Consider the following 13,311-nt stretch of genomic DNA (forward strand, 5'->3'; position numbering starts at 1 on the left):
GCTGAGCACTTTGTGGGCATCATCTCACGTCATCTCTGTGGCACTGCTGGGAGGTAGTGGTTTTGAAACCACATCTACTTGACGTGTGGTCTCTCACCCATTCCAGGGACTCAGGAGCCAGAATTCTGCTATACCGTTTATTCTTCATAGCCTCCATCATCTTCCTTCTCATTCTCATCACTAACTATTACATTTTCATGATGCTCTGTATGCTTTATAAGTCACTTCCTCAAACAGTGAATTTTTTGTACCACTATCTTTTCAGATAATTACATTGAGTACAATTTTCCACATGAGGAAACAAAGACCCGGCAAGTTAAATGGCTTGCCCCTCCTTATCTACTGCAGATTTAGAACTCTTTACTACAATATTGTAGAGGAAAGGGTTGGGAAAAAAACATAGAGAATTCCTTTGATCGCACGAGTGGCCAAGTCCTCGTAACTACTTACTTAGAGCTTTATGCCCCATCCCTGGTAACTAACTCATGAGTTCTTTGGTGACACCTGGAATCTATCTCAGATATGTTTTTGCCATATTCTGCCGTTATTTCTCATTATTGCTAGGACTTCATGGAAGAGGTGGCACTGGACTGGGATGGGACTCTGAAAGGTTGAGATGGAGCTGGGTGCTACAGACAGAGGTGGTGGCGTGGGCAAAGTCTCAGAGGCCAGGAGCCCTTGGGGGTCTTTGGGGCCGAGCTAAGCAGCCCACATGAGCTGTTGCCTAGGGGATGGTGGCGTGGACACTGGACACCAGACTAAACAGGCGTGTCAGAATTGCGTGGTCTGTCAGTTTCTGAATAAAGCAGCTCAGATGTGTCTTTTGGAAAAGGAGGTGGCAGATAACTTGGACAGAGCTTTCTTCACCCTTATGGAGGAGTAGCCTGCCAGCACAGGTTAGCCCAGGACAGGCTGGAGGGAAGGGACTGGGCGTGTGAGCAGGCTGGGCTCCCATGGTTTGGCTGTAGAAAGGGAGGGGGGAAAGCTTTGAGAGGCACGGGGTGCAGCTCTGGACACCGGGTGGAGCAGGTGTGAATGAATGCGTGGCTGGAGTGAGGGAAAGGAAGGGAGTCCATGGACGAGAAGACCTGGGGGTGGTCTTGGAAAGAAGGTGGGGGACCGTTAGTGTTTGCTCTAGTGAGCTGAGTGGTATCGCAGTGTTTGAGCACAGGAGATGTGACCTGGTGCGTATGTTGAGAATATAATTCTAGCTGCTGTAGGGGGAAGTGATATGCCTGGGCTGGAAGTGAGGGAGGGTGACTGTTTGGGGGGCCCTGCAGGGGTCCAGGAGGGGGCCCCCGGGGGCGTGGGTGATGGTGAGCACCGATCACAGGTTTGACCAGCCTTGCTCCATGCTCCCGGCTGCCTGCAGAGTCAGCACAGAGCCCACCATGTCCGCGGTCACCTGGGGCCTCCGACCTCTCGGGTGCCAGCTATGTCACCTGCGAGACCTTGTCCTGAACCTCAGTTCCCACACCTTCTGGTGGGACTGAGAACACCTGCCTCACAGGGGCGTCTTGCAGAGGAAAGATGAGAGGAACAAGCGGGAAAACCCAAAAAGAGGGTTTGGCACAAAATGGGTCCTCAAGGAATGTGATTCTTATTCAGATTCTTGTTTTACTTTGAATTTCTGATTGCAACGCTTTGACTTCATGAGGACACTGTAAGGAAGAAAGCAAGCAGGCCGGCATCCGTCCTTCAGATTCTCCTGTAATACAGGCCGTGTGTTGTGTGAATTAAACTAAGCCACACACACCTCACCCCCGCTCACAGGGACAGACCCTGAGGCTCAGTGAGGCAGGTCATCCCCACGGGAGGACCCCACATGGCAGCCTGAGTCTTAACAGCAAAAGAGCAAATGGCCCAAAGAACCTACCTGTCCCTGGGTAGGGGCTGTTGAAATGATCACATTTTATCTTTATGGGGAAGACTGTGTAGCTGTGAAAAGGGATGGACCGACTGTCCACATGCGAATGCAGGATGCATCCCAGAGAAGCTGTTAAGTGAAAAAGGCAAAGTTCATCAGCCGACTGTTTGACTTGCTGCAGGTCGTAAAGGAGAAAAGGGGGAGAGGGAGAGAATGTGTGTGCACGTGTGTACATACGTGTACACGTGTGCATACGTGTGTGCAAAGCTTGCCTAAACGTAAAGTGCTGGAAAAACCAACCATCTGGTGGGATCGGCTGCCTCCAGGGAAAGGGACTGAGTGGCAGGGGACAGGATAAGGACCTTTTTCTCGGGTAAAGTTTGCTGAACTTTTTGAATTTGGGGCCACGTGTTACCAAAATCACCCAAGTTATAGAATTGGGATCCAGGGGGCACCTCCGTGACCCCAGACTTCTTCCCTGATCCCACACTGCTTCCCTGCAGGGCACCCCGAGGGGATGGCCTGTTAATCGGAGTTTCCGCTGAGGTGTACTCTTAGCCGGGTGCTGGGCGCTGCTGGTCTTGGCCGTTAATTTTGGCTTCTTCTTTTGCCCTCAGGGGAAGAAAGGTGAGACGGGCCCTCCTGGAACCCCTGGACTGCTGGGGCCGCAGGTAACCACTGTCTTTAAATCCCCTTCCATAGCAACGCTGCTTTCTCTGATTAAATGAAGGCTCAGTAGCAGTTCTCAGGTTGGTAACCAGACTCTTGCACGGTCACCTCATCAAAGCATTAAAAAGAATATCTGGTGGGTCGTTTGTCCGCCCTTGTCCCTTGCTCCCCCTGCCTCCCAGCTCAGGCTCTGGCACAGCGGCCACTGTTTGGTCTCCTGTAGGGGTTTAGGTCTAGAGGAGGCCAGACCCAGACGAGCGGTGACAAAAGCGATACCCAGTGTTGCAAGAAAGGGAAACAGTGGAGACACCGGGAGGGAGACACACAGCACCTGGAGCCCACGGTCAGACTGTGTGCACCCAGCCGGGCAGGGGCGGCAGGAGGGCCCTTCCCAGCAGGGTACAGGGGAGGATGGGCCTGCGATGTGGCCGGAGCGCACAGCCCTAAGGGGTGTCGGCAGGTGGCTGGACAATGAATTCAGATTGGGAGGGGCTCAGCCAAGGGGCCAGAACAGTCAAAACGGCAGTCACTAGTCTAGGATCAAGAGACCAAGCTCTGGTCTCAGTCTGACTTCTCACAGACACTGTGACGTTGCTTGCGTCCCTTCCCTTCTCTCAGACCCGGTTTCCAGTCTGTGACGTGGGGCTGGAGCCCAGTCACGGTCTGTCCCGAGGCAGGTGCTGTCTCACACCAAGATGCCCTCCCCCCTCCCACTCCCCCCTCCTCCACCCTTCCTCCCCTTCCCCCTCCTCCTCCCATCCTCACCCATCTTTCAGGCTCAGCTCTAGTGAAATTCCTCTGGCCTCAAAATTTGTCCAGCTCCTCCTTCCACACAGTTCCATGTGGGTTGTCACTGTGGTCCCCTGTGGACCCCACAGCCAGCCCGCCAGATGGGCAGACTCAGGTCCCTGTCCCAATTGCACAGATGAGGGGGTGAGACTCCCAGATGCAGAGAGACCCGCTCAGGGCCACCACCACCAGCTGCTGAGCAGACACCTCCCTCCATCCCCAGGTGACCTTGGCCCTGGCCCCTCTCAGTCCCCTTACTTGTAAATGCTGCGTCCCTGTGCGCCTCCACCCTGGTGTGGACAGAGCTCCCCTCCCCTCCCTCCCCAGCCTGCCTTTGATGAGGCTCAGTGAATTCCAGGAGACAGTCCCAGGGCGGGGAGGGAGCCCAGTTTCTAGGCAGAGACCCGCTGAGTCCCAGCCCTTGTCGCTTTCTGGCTGAGCCTCTGGGACAGGTTACTTAACCTTCTGAACTTTAGTTTCATCATTTGCGACAAATACCAAGAAAAATAAAAGGGGAGGGCAATACTGTAGGTCAGAGAGAAGTTGGGGATGTGACCCAGTGACAGGGCCCCGAGGCGCAGTGAGCACCAAGCAGTGGGGCCGTCCTGCTCTCCTGGTTGTGGCTCCTTAGGGCTCAGCCACTGGCCCCTCCCTGCGCTGCAGGAGAGGCTGAGCTTCGGCACCACCTGTTCCTGGACACCTCCACCCAACGCCAGCGCCCCTGTGGTGGTAGCCATGCTGTCCTGCGGCGTCAGGGAGGCACTCTCCCGGAGGACACTGCTAACTGAACTCCCCAGACCAGCCTTTTCTGCACTGGCTGATGAAGTGGTCCCTGAGTGATGGGCGCCCCACCCCACTCTAGTCTCAGATTTCATTTCAGCCCTTCGTGTTCCTGGCAGGCCATAGCACAGAATAAGCCGTTATCGGTCTTCTAAAGTTTCCACGTGCACTGTGGCATTTTGATGTTAATAGTGGAAATTAGAGTGTGTTTGCATTTGTTTTATGATCTGCTTTCCAGTGAGCAAAGCTTGTGGATCTCAAAAACTCACTCTAAATGCAGCCCCCATCAAATTGCTTTAAGTAACAGATTTTTTTTTCCACCTATAGCTCTTTGTTTGCTCCCTTGGAAAATATATTTTTTTCTTTCTTTTTTCGTTTAGAAGCCATTTCCCTTCAGCAAATCTTTACCGAATGCCAGGCGTCTAGCTGAACACTGTAGATATAAACACAGCCAGCTTTCTCACAGCAGGGATCTTACCAGAAATAGGGCACCCTGATATATTCAGGGATCTCAGTGGTTCAGAACCAGACAGTGTGCAGTGAATAATGCACACCCCCTGCACCCTGCGTTGGAAGACTGCCAGGTGGATGCAGAGCTGCATCCAAGCTAGCCGGGCCCAGGCTGAGAGCAGTGTTTGCACGTGGATCGCTGCTCATCTCTCTGATCCACTCTTCCTGACACACCTGCGCACCCACCTTCCCTGGGCCTGGCCACGGTTCCTCCTGCTTGCCATCCACGTTGGTTCACTTGTTCCTTGACCACAGGTATTTACTAAGTACCCACTGTGTGCAGATTCCACTCTGGGGATGGGCAGTCCTAGCAGCCACTGTCCATGTGCAGAGGAGCCAGATGGAACAGGGCAGAAAGAGATGCAGAAAGAAACTGACCGTCGTCCAAGCTAAGTGCTGGGACAGAGGTAGTCAGAGCTCTGGTTCTGGGAGAGAGCTTGTCCGCCTCTCCCGGGGCCCAGAGGAGGGTCCCTACGCGGATCTGGAGAATCAGGGTTGACTCTGTTGCAGCAGAAACTAAGTTACATAGTTTTAAAGGGGACTCGATACGTGTGTTTAGTTTCTGCTCTTCTGAGTGTTCATGCATGATTGCGTCTGTTCTTTATAACCACCTGTGAGAAAGGAATGCTTATCCCAACTGGAATCTAAAGGACGGCTGGCAGTCTATAAGATGCTTTCGGTGCCTCTTTTTCAAAATGCACATTTTCACCTGCTGGAATGTTGTGGCATCAATATACACACACGAGGTGGTGGCTCCTGTATCTTGGCAGCCTGTTAGGGAAGATGGAAATCTGTATCTGGTCTGGTCAAGTGTCTATGCTGCAACAGTGCTCGGTGGTGCAGGCAGGGTGGCCCCAAGTCCCTTGATTTGGTGAAGACACAGCCAAGGGAGGGACCAGCCCCAGGGGACGGAGTGGGTTCGTGGTTCTGGGCCCCTATACAGAGACCCCCCTGAGGCGGACTGCCATTATGGCTGTGGCCCTGGAGCCACACCCCGACAGGACTCACAATTATAAACAACTTCCCAAAAAAGCAAACGTTTCCATGTGGCACAGGGAATGTGACTGCCATGCTAATTTATGCAAGTAATCTTCACGCATCTTCAGATTCCCTCCGACTTCATAAATCTGTTCCAGTTGGAACTCGGTGGTCATTAGGAGTAGATATTTGCCATTCCTTTATTAATAATGATAATTAGGTTAATGGGTTATTTACACATCATCATGGTAATTACCGAGCACATTAAAGAGCTGTTTAGTCACCACCATATTAAGAAGGATCAAATGTTCTATGAATAATAATTAGATGAATTGGCTAATTAATAGAATCATTACTTAGTTGTTTTATTAGTAATAATCATAAGTTATTTTGTTGTTAACATTTAGATGTATTGGCTAATTTGTCTCTCTTTAATTGTTAGATGAATTGGTTAGTTAGATAGTTTTACTGATTATAAACAGAAGAGAAAGTGGAACGCCCCCCTGTGCTGAGCTGGTTTCACACCGTCATTAATCCCTGCTTCATCGATACCAGAGGGGCCTGCAGCCTTTTTGTGACGTTGCGGGGACTGAGAGATGCTTGGAGGTGGAGTCTGTTACCCAGTTCCATTTTGGTAGCACGAGGCGGCCTCGCATTTGGCCCAGAACATCTGAAACCAAAGCCCTACTCTTCATCTCTTTACATCATCACTATTACCACTAGTAAAGCTATCAGTAGTCAAATAGTTTTAGTTTAAAATAACCTTCTAATTTATCGCTTTTAATTCAAATGCTAAAAAAGAGAGACAGGAGACTGCCCTGAGTCAGAGCCCCTGTGAGGACCAGCACACACCCCCCGACCTTTGTTCCCTAAGGAAAGAAGGGACTCTTCTTCGAAGCAGCACTTTATGATTCAGCAGATAAATCCTGAGGGCACCCTGCGTGCCAGGGCCCGGGCTGGCTGCTGGATTCAGCAGGTGCAGACAGTGGTGGTCCCGGCCCTCAGGGAGCTCGTGGGGTGGGGGAAATCAGTGGAGCCCCAGGTGAGGCCAGAATTCACCCTTCAGTCCAGGAAGAGGCTCTGAAAGCATGGCGTACACTGTGCAGAGTTTGGAGGCCAGGTTGCTGAGGTGGGTTGGTTTCCGGCAGGAAGAACTAGAAATGGAGTCAGGGGAGGCCCGTTCGTCCAGTCAACCACCTTGGGTGTTTTCCCCCCGATCTGTGCCTCATTCTCCCAGTAAATGTAGGTGCTACCCCCAAGGACTCACCAGCACTGAGAGAGCTACACAGAAAACTAGGTCCAGATGCCACCAAAAAGTTTTGTAGACGCGGCCTTTCTCCGCCCTTTGTTGACCACGAGTGCCCCCAGAGGGAGAAAGGGGAACAGAACAGGGGAGCGGCAGCCTTGGCCATTGTTTAGTATTTATTGCCCTCTAGTGGCGACGTGACGTTGTTCACTCTGGATGCTCAGCCGTGTTCAGCCCCACTGACTTCTTCAGATCTTTACAGAGCACCTGCTCTTTGTCAAGACCTGGGCTTGTCACTGTGCAGGACGAGATGCAGCGGGAACAAGAGGGCCTTCGGGGGCATGTGGGTCAGACGAGCTCAGTCACACTGGCCTCGAGCCTGGCAGAGGGAGTGGTTAATTGTGCCTGGGAAATTGCAGGAATTCCGGAAAGGTGGAGTTGTCCATCCGAGGAGGGGCAGGGGAGGGAGGCACAGCTGGAGAGACACATGAACAAAGGCCGGAGGTCTGTCTCCGAGAACTTGCGTGGGGTGGTGATGGACAGACTTGGACAGATCTATGTTATTCAGCCCAGGTGATTCGATGCTGAGCGGTGCTTGGGAACCACTGTTGTAGAAGGTTTTGGTTAATGGGTCAACCCACTATGTGTGTGTGTGTTTATTCATGCAATACATGTTTATTTTAAATGTTCAAATACACTAGATAGATACCAGAGTAGATAGTGTAACAGACAGATGTATACCCATCACCCAGACAGTACACATGTTGGCATTTTGCAAATTTTACTATGGATCTTTTCTTTTTGCTTTTGTTCCTTTTTGTTTAAAAAATAAGGTATTTCAAATAAAGCTGCAGCTCCACCCCATCACCGTGTCCCGGACCCTCTCCTCCCTCCAAGCACAGCACCACCAGGGGGCTGCTGCCCGCACGTCCGTAACCCAGGCCATGCTCTTTCTTTACAGGGCCCCCCAGGACCACCTGGCCTCCCAGGACCCCCTGGACCCGGAGGCCCGCCGGTAAGATGGGTTTTGAGTTTCTCTTCCCAGGGCATTTAGATGGAGATTTCATGGCCCTGGGAGCTGGGGACATCTTTGTGTGTAGCCACCTGTTGGTTCTTTGTCCAGGACCAGAGCAAAGACACAAAGAAGGAGGGCCCCCCAGACACCCCTGGAGCCCCTTAGATCGGAAATATCCCCTGAGCTCATGTGGCACGTGGGCTGGCTGCTTCCAGAGATGCGCTGAAGCAGCTTGGGCTGGGCTTGCCCTGCGGGGCTGCTTCAGGAGTGTGTGGTTTGCCTGAGACACACACTCCCCTCCCCCACTTCAGGACCACCTGGGAAAGTTCCTCTGGAGGCTGAGCAGAGGTGGGGGGGGCGCGCAGACCCAGCCGTGGGCAGAGGGAGGTGGTTCCACCCACCCCACCAGGTAGTAATGATGGTGACGGTGGCCCCGACTGCAGACCAGACAAGCCCTGGGCTGGCCGGCCTGAGCGGTATGACCACTCCACGTTTCACAGTGGCTCACACTGAGGACAGCCAGATGCCCGCCCCCCACCGTGTAACTGCCCTGGGGCCCTGTCAGAGCTAGAGACCTGGGCTCCTGCCGGGAAGAGCGCTGGGAGAGAAGCTCTGACACTCAGAAGAGGGCAGACTAACCGTTCTCATGTGGTTCCCTCCCCAGGGTTTACCTGGAGAGATCGGCTTCCCGGGAAAACCTGGGTACCCCGGGCAGGCGGTGAGTGACCGGGAGCCTCCCTCCCGCATCCTCCCCTCTTCATCGCTCTGTGTCCCAGCGGGGGGGCCGGGCCCTTCCAGCCGGGACGCTCCATGCCCTTGCCTCCCTGTCTTCGTCATTGGGGACCCAGCCCCCTGCTCTCAGCCTGACTTCTCGGCTCTGTAGTGTCTGCCACATGTTCTGTCTCCTGAGGTGCCTCCCCCGTGCCCCCAGCGGGGTACAGACTGGAGCACCCTCTTCCCAGGCCACCACTTGTGCTCTTGTCACCCAAAGGCCAATCAGAAAGTCCTTTGCTGCTTTGAATGTGACTTCTTGTCTGCAGGGACACCTGCAGAGGGTCGCAGCAGTGATGGAGGTGGAGACGTGAGAAGTGGTCCAGACGTGGCAGGGCTCCTCCTGCCATCGTCCTGATAGTGCTCCTGCTTGCGCAGCCAGAACCATCCTCGGCATCCAGGCCCTCTCATTCCTCTGAATCCTGAGGGTGGAGCTCGTCCACCTTTGTCTGTGCGCGTAGCGGGTGTGGATTCAGGCTGGGTGTCTCCTGCCGCTTTTGTCTGTAGCTCTTCGGGGCAGGCAGGTAGGGGTGGCCCATGAGCCTCTGATACCCTGTGACCAAGAGGGACCGTCACAGACCTGGTGAAGGCCCTCGGGAAGCCCTGCTCGCCTCAAAGGGATTTCCTTAGTGCTAGTTCTCTCGTGGGGCCAGTGGGTGGGGAAGGCCGTGGCGCCCGCAGCACTGGTGAGGCATCCAGACGTTGGAGGAAGGGTGATGGAGGAAAATCAGACTGTGAAGCACACAGCTGTCCCCTTGTCGCCGGACCACTGGGGGCTGTGGATGGAGGCACCCAGGAGGCAGGGACGATGATAGCTGGATGCCGGCACTCCCAGCTCTGCTGAGCTCCGGGTACCACGACGAAGGGTCTCGAGTGTAAACTCAGTGCTGTGATGTGCACTCTCAGGTGTGATCCACATCTGGAACGTCCAGTCAACTGTCACCAGCAGGTGTTCCTGAACACACAGGCAACGCAGTTTCACCCACAAACATTTTCCTACAATGAGAGTGCCGTCTAAGCTCAGACACGTGAATGATCTTGTCTGATCTAATGGTTCGTCAGAAAGCATATGCGTCAGTGTGAGCGTTCAGGAGAGGGCAGGGGGTTGCAGGAAGAAGGAAAGAGTTTGTTTATGGTCTGTGAGGGGAGGCTCTGGCCGCTGAAGGTTGGAAGCTCTGCTCTTGGGTTTGGTATCTTTCATCAAGATCATACTTCCGCTGACCTGAGTGCCCTTGGCCCCCCAGACAAGGCCCTTCCCTGACTCCAGGGGCCCTGACTCCCAGGACCCCTGCTCTGGGGCGGCGGGGCTGTCCTCGCAGTAGACCACCAGCCAGGCTGGAGACGCAAGGAATTAAGAGTCTTGGGTGGCAGGGGGATCTCTTGGCAGAAGAATTACCAGGTTTATTTTTAAAAGTGACTTTTGCCTGGCACTTAGGGCTATCAAAGCAATAACGTGTAAATATCATCTCAGGCTGGGGCCTGGCTTCCCTTACGTCTGTCTTGGGGGACTGTGTGCACCTGATGCGTCATTAGGGCACAGAAGGGAGAGGGGCACCGGGGTAGCGGAAGGTGGAGCCAGGAGGCATGGGTTTCAACCTCGTGGGTCCCCATTCCTGGGTGTGGGACGTGGGGTAAGTCACTCAGCCCTTCAGAACCGCTGCCTCCTTGCCTGCAGTAACCCCTGTCCTTACCACGCCCTGGGAGGGGGCAGCGCCTCGTATAAAGAGTAGGACACAGCTCCTCGCTGTCGTCAGCAGAGATAAAAGGCAGACTGAGCAGAGCCAGCCCCGTAGACTGACCACCTGCATGTTGATGGGCAGTGGTGGGGGGCGTAGCGGTGGGAAGGGAGGAGACGGCGGCCGAGAGAGGAGAGCACGGGGATAGTGCGGGCGGTGCCCTCCCCAGGGGCCCCATGGAGGCTGAAGGCAGACCTGCAACCATCACCGCCAGGTCCAGCCGACCGCCCTGCGTCCCTCGCCCAGCATTCGCTCCAGGCTGGAAACAGCTCAGTGCCCGGCTGCTCTAACGGTGCCTTCCGTGTTGGTCTGTTCTCTCCCCCTCGGCTCAGGGACCACCAGGAAAGGACGGGCTGGACGGACCCCTAGGCCTGCCGGGACCCAAGGTTGGTGTGAGTCTGGGCACTCGAAACACGGAAGCCAAAGAGATTTTTGATTGTTGGGGAATTCGGAAGCTTGTTGGTGGCCTGGGCCTTGGATCGCGTTTGGAGTCCGGGTCACGCAGGGCTTGGAAATGTTTGGATTTCTCAGTTCAGTTGTGGGCGAGCCCTTATTTCTACTTAGGGAATGGGAAGGATTTGGAGGCCTAGGGCTTTTAAATTATTTTGTTAGAAATATGTATTTTTTTCACTTGCAAAGAGGAAAACCGTTCAGATACTCTTACAAACATTAGAGACTTCAATTTAAAAAAATATTCTGGTGGGGTTCATTACAGTGAGGTCATTAAGAGGAGAGTCAGAGGTCAGCTGTCATGAAACTGGGAAGCAGGTTCACCGTTAGCGACTTCAGATGAACAATTAAAAAGCCATATGACCAGCGTCTTAACAAGGGAGCGTCACACTCTCACAGCAGACACACCTGAGTCAGCGGTCCTGAGAGGCAGCTCGTGGGTGTTGTAAGAAAATGCATCTTCCTTTTCAGAAAGCACACTTTTTCATGACCAGATCCAGAACAAGTATGGACTTAAGTTAATTTTGTGGGCATTTTGTGTAAATATTCTCCATCCTCCTCCCTGATCTTTCAAGACAAAAGATAAGGGCTCACCTAGTGTTTCGTGCCTCAAGAACACGTAGGCACTGTCTTCCTTGCTCTGACTCCCTCAGAAGGGGAAGGGCACCCTTTCTGCTCCACTATGTCTTGAGAGATCAAAAGTCAGAACCAGTTTGAGCTGCTGGTTTTGTTCCCTGTGGTCACACAGGGTTCAGGAAGGTCAGTAGCACCTAAGCGCGAGTGGCTGTCTTCCTTCCAGCCTGTCCCTGGGACCAAATGTGTCTCCTCCAAGCCCAGCCCCTCCTGTTTACTCTTCTTTGCTTTCCTTCCAGGGAGCCCCAGGAGAGAGAGGGGACGACGGTCTGCCTGGACAGCCTGGCCCTCGGGTAGGGACTCCGCCTCCTTCCCCATCACATCTGTCACTCTAAATGGTGTATTTGGGGTCGTGTGTGGCGACTGACAGAGGGTAGCGTCTGTACCGACGGGTCTGGCAGGAGGCAGCCAAGATCCTTGTAAAGAGGCGGGTTGGAAGGCTGAGGATGGGATCAGGGCGGTCCCTGGTGACACAGCCCGGGATTGGCAGCAAGGGAGAGCCACGCCACCCCTAGGGCAGAGGAGCGAGGGGAGCGTTCCTGAAGCCTGGGGATGTAGCTGGAGGGGAACCCCTGAGAGAGCGGCGGTCTTGGGAGGGAGGACATGGTCACTGTCTGGCGCGTCCTGGGAGGGAAGCGGCAAGGGGACGAGGCCCCCTCCTCTCTCTCTGTCCCCCCGAGCTTTGCTCTCCCTCCAGTGCTCCCTAGCACCTGGCCCTGCAGACAGCTGGGAAGTCTGGCTGACCTTTGTTCAGCCTCCAGGGCTCCCAGCAGGTGTAGACATGTGGAAGGTGGATTCGAGGGGGAAGCAGAGGCCACCCCACGTGCTGTGTGGACGGGGCACCTCCTGTGGGTGTGGGGACCCCGAGCGCTGGGTTCGGATCACTTGGTGCCCCATTTCCCTCCAGGAACCACTGCTTCCCTCAGGCCTTTCCTGATGGGCTGCGGGGTCTCATTGAGTCGTAAGGTCTCAGCTCCACACCCCAGGTTTGGTCTGGGCTCAGAGTGCAGTGAGCACAGAGGAGAGGGCTGGACTGTGTGTGTGGAGGCGTGTGTGTGCGCGTGTGTGCCTGTGTGTGCACGCACACACTGGGCACAGTCGCTGTGGCTCTGGGGAGCCAGTGCCCGGACCAGAGATTGCATGGGGAGCCCTCTCCCTCCCCACGCAGTGCCTCTCACTCTTCCGGGTCAAGAACTACTTGAAGGCTGTGACAGGGTCTTGGGCATCAGTGCTCCCTGCTCCCCGCAGCCCACAGTCCGGCACTTGGTAGGGCCCCGGTCAGGGTTTGCTGGATGGGGGGCTGGATAACAAACTCAGCCCAGCAAGGGCACAGACACAGCCTGGACTCAGCCCAGTGGCAACCCTCTGCTCCCGAGGCCAGACTCCAGTCACCTTGCTGACCCGTGAAGGGCTGACTGGCAAATCCGTGGGCCCTAGTTCCCCACTGTGTTGCTTTTTCAAGAAGTGGTCATTCTTTAGAAGATGCAATTCAAATGGAGCCGAGCAGGCACAGATGACAACGCAGCCCAGCTCTCTCAGGGACGCCCGGGTGGACTCTGCACAAAAGAGCGTCCACTAGGAGACCCCATCTTCTGGGCTCCAGATTCCAAGAATTTGGCCCTCCTGCTTTTTTCCCGTCAGGGCGCAGCGAACCATCCCGCTGCCACTTGTAAGCACAGCCGTCCTTTGTATTTTAAGACCCAACATTCACGTTTTAAAAAAATCTTTATGATGATCCCCAGTGATTGAAATGTAGCGACGTGATTTGCTGTGTTTTGTCCACGCGTCCCCTGCCCTGAGGCGTCGTATGGGGGTGAATCACACAGTCTTCTGAGAACCAAGACCACCTTCCAATGTTTGGGTGAAA

At 54.4% G+C, this 13,311-nt stretch overlaps 1 protein-coding gene across 5 annotated transcripts in view; it reads left to right on the forward strand.

Moving 5' to 3' along the window:
• The window catches only part of COL22A1 (collagen type XXII alpha 1 chain), a 213,937-nt gene that overhangs the window by 108,696 nt on the left and 91,930 nt on the right, over window positions 1-13,311 (forward strand). For all 5 annotated transcript variants that reach the window (XR_004132600.2, XM_031439674.2, XM_031439676.2 and 2 more), the window contains exons 23-27: window positions 2,485-2,538; window positions 7,801-7,854; window positions 8,519-8,572; window positions 10,694-10,747; window positions 11,684-11,737. Coding sequence is in view for 4 of the 5 variants with exons in the window: in XM_031439674.2 (XP_031295534.1) it covers window positions 2,485-2,538; window positions 7,801-7,854; window positions 8,519-8,572; window positions 10,694-10,747; window positions 11,684-11,737 (270 nt within the window). In the remaining variant the exon portion in view is untranslated. The remainder of the gene's footprint in view (window positions 1-2,484; window positions 2,539-7,800; window positions 7,855-8,518; window positions 8,573-10,693; window positions 10,748-11,683; window positions 11,738-13,311) is intronic.

This window comes from Camelus dromedarius, chromosome 20, assembly GCF_036321535.1.
Source record: "Camelus dromedarius isolate mCamDro1 chromosome 20, mCamDro1.pat, whole genome shotgun sequence".
NCBI lineage: Eukaryota > Metazoa > Chordata > Mammalia > Artiodactyla > Camelidae > Camelus > Camelus dromedarius.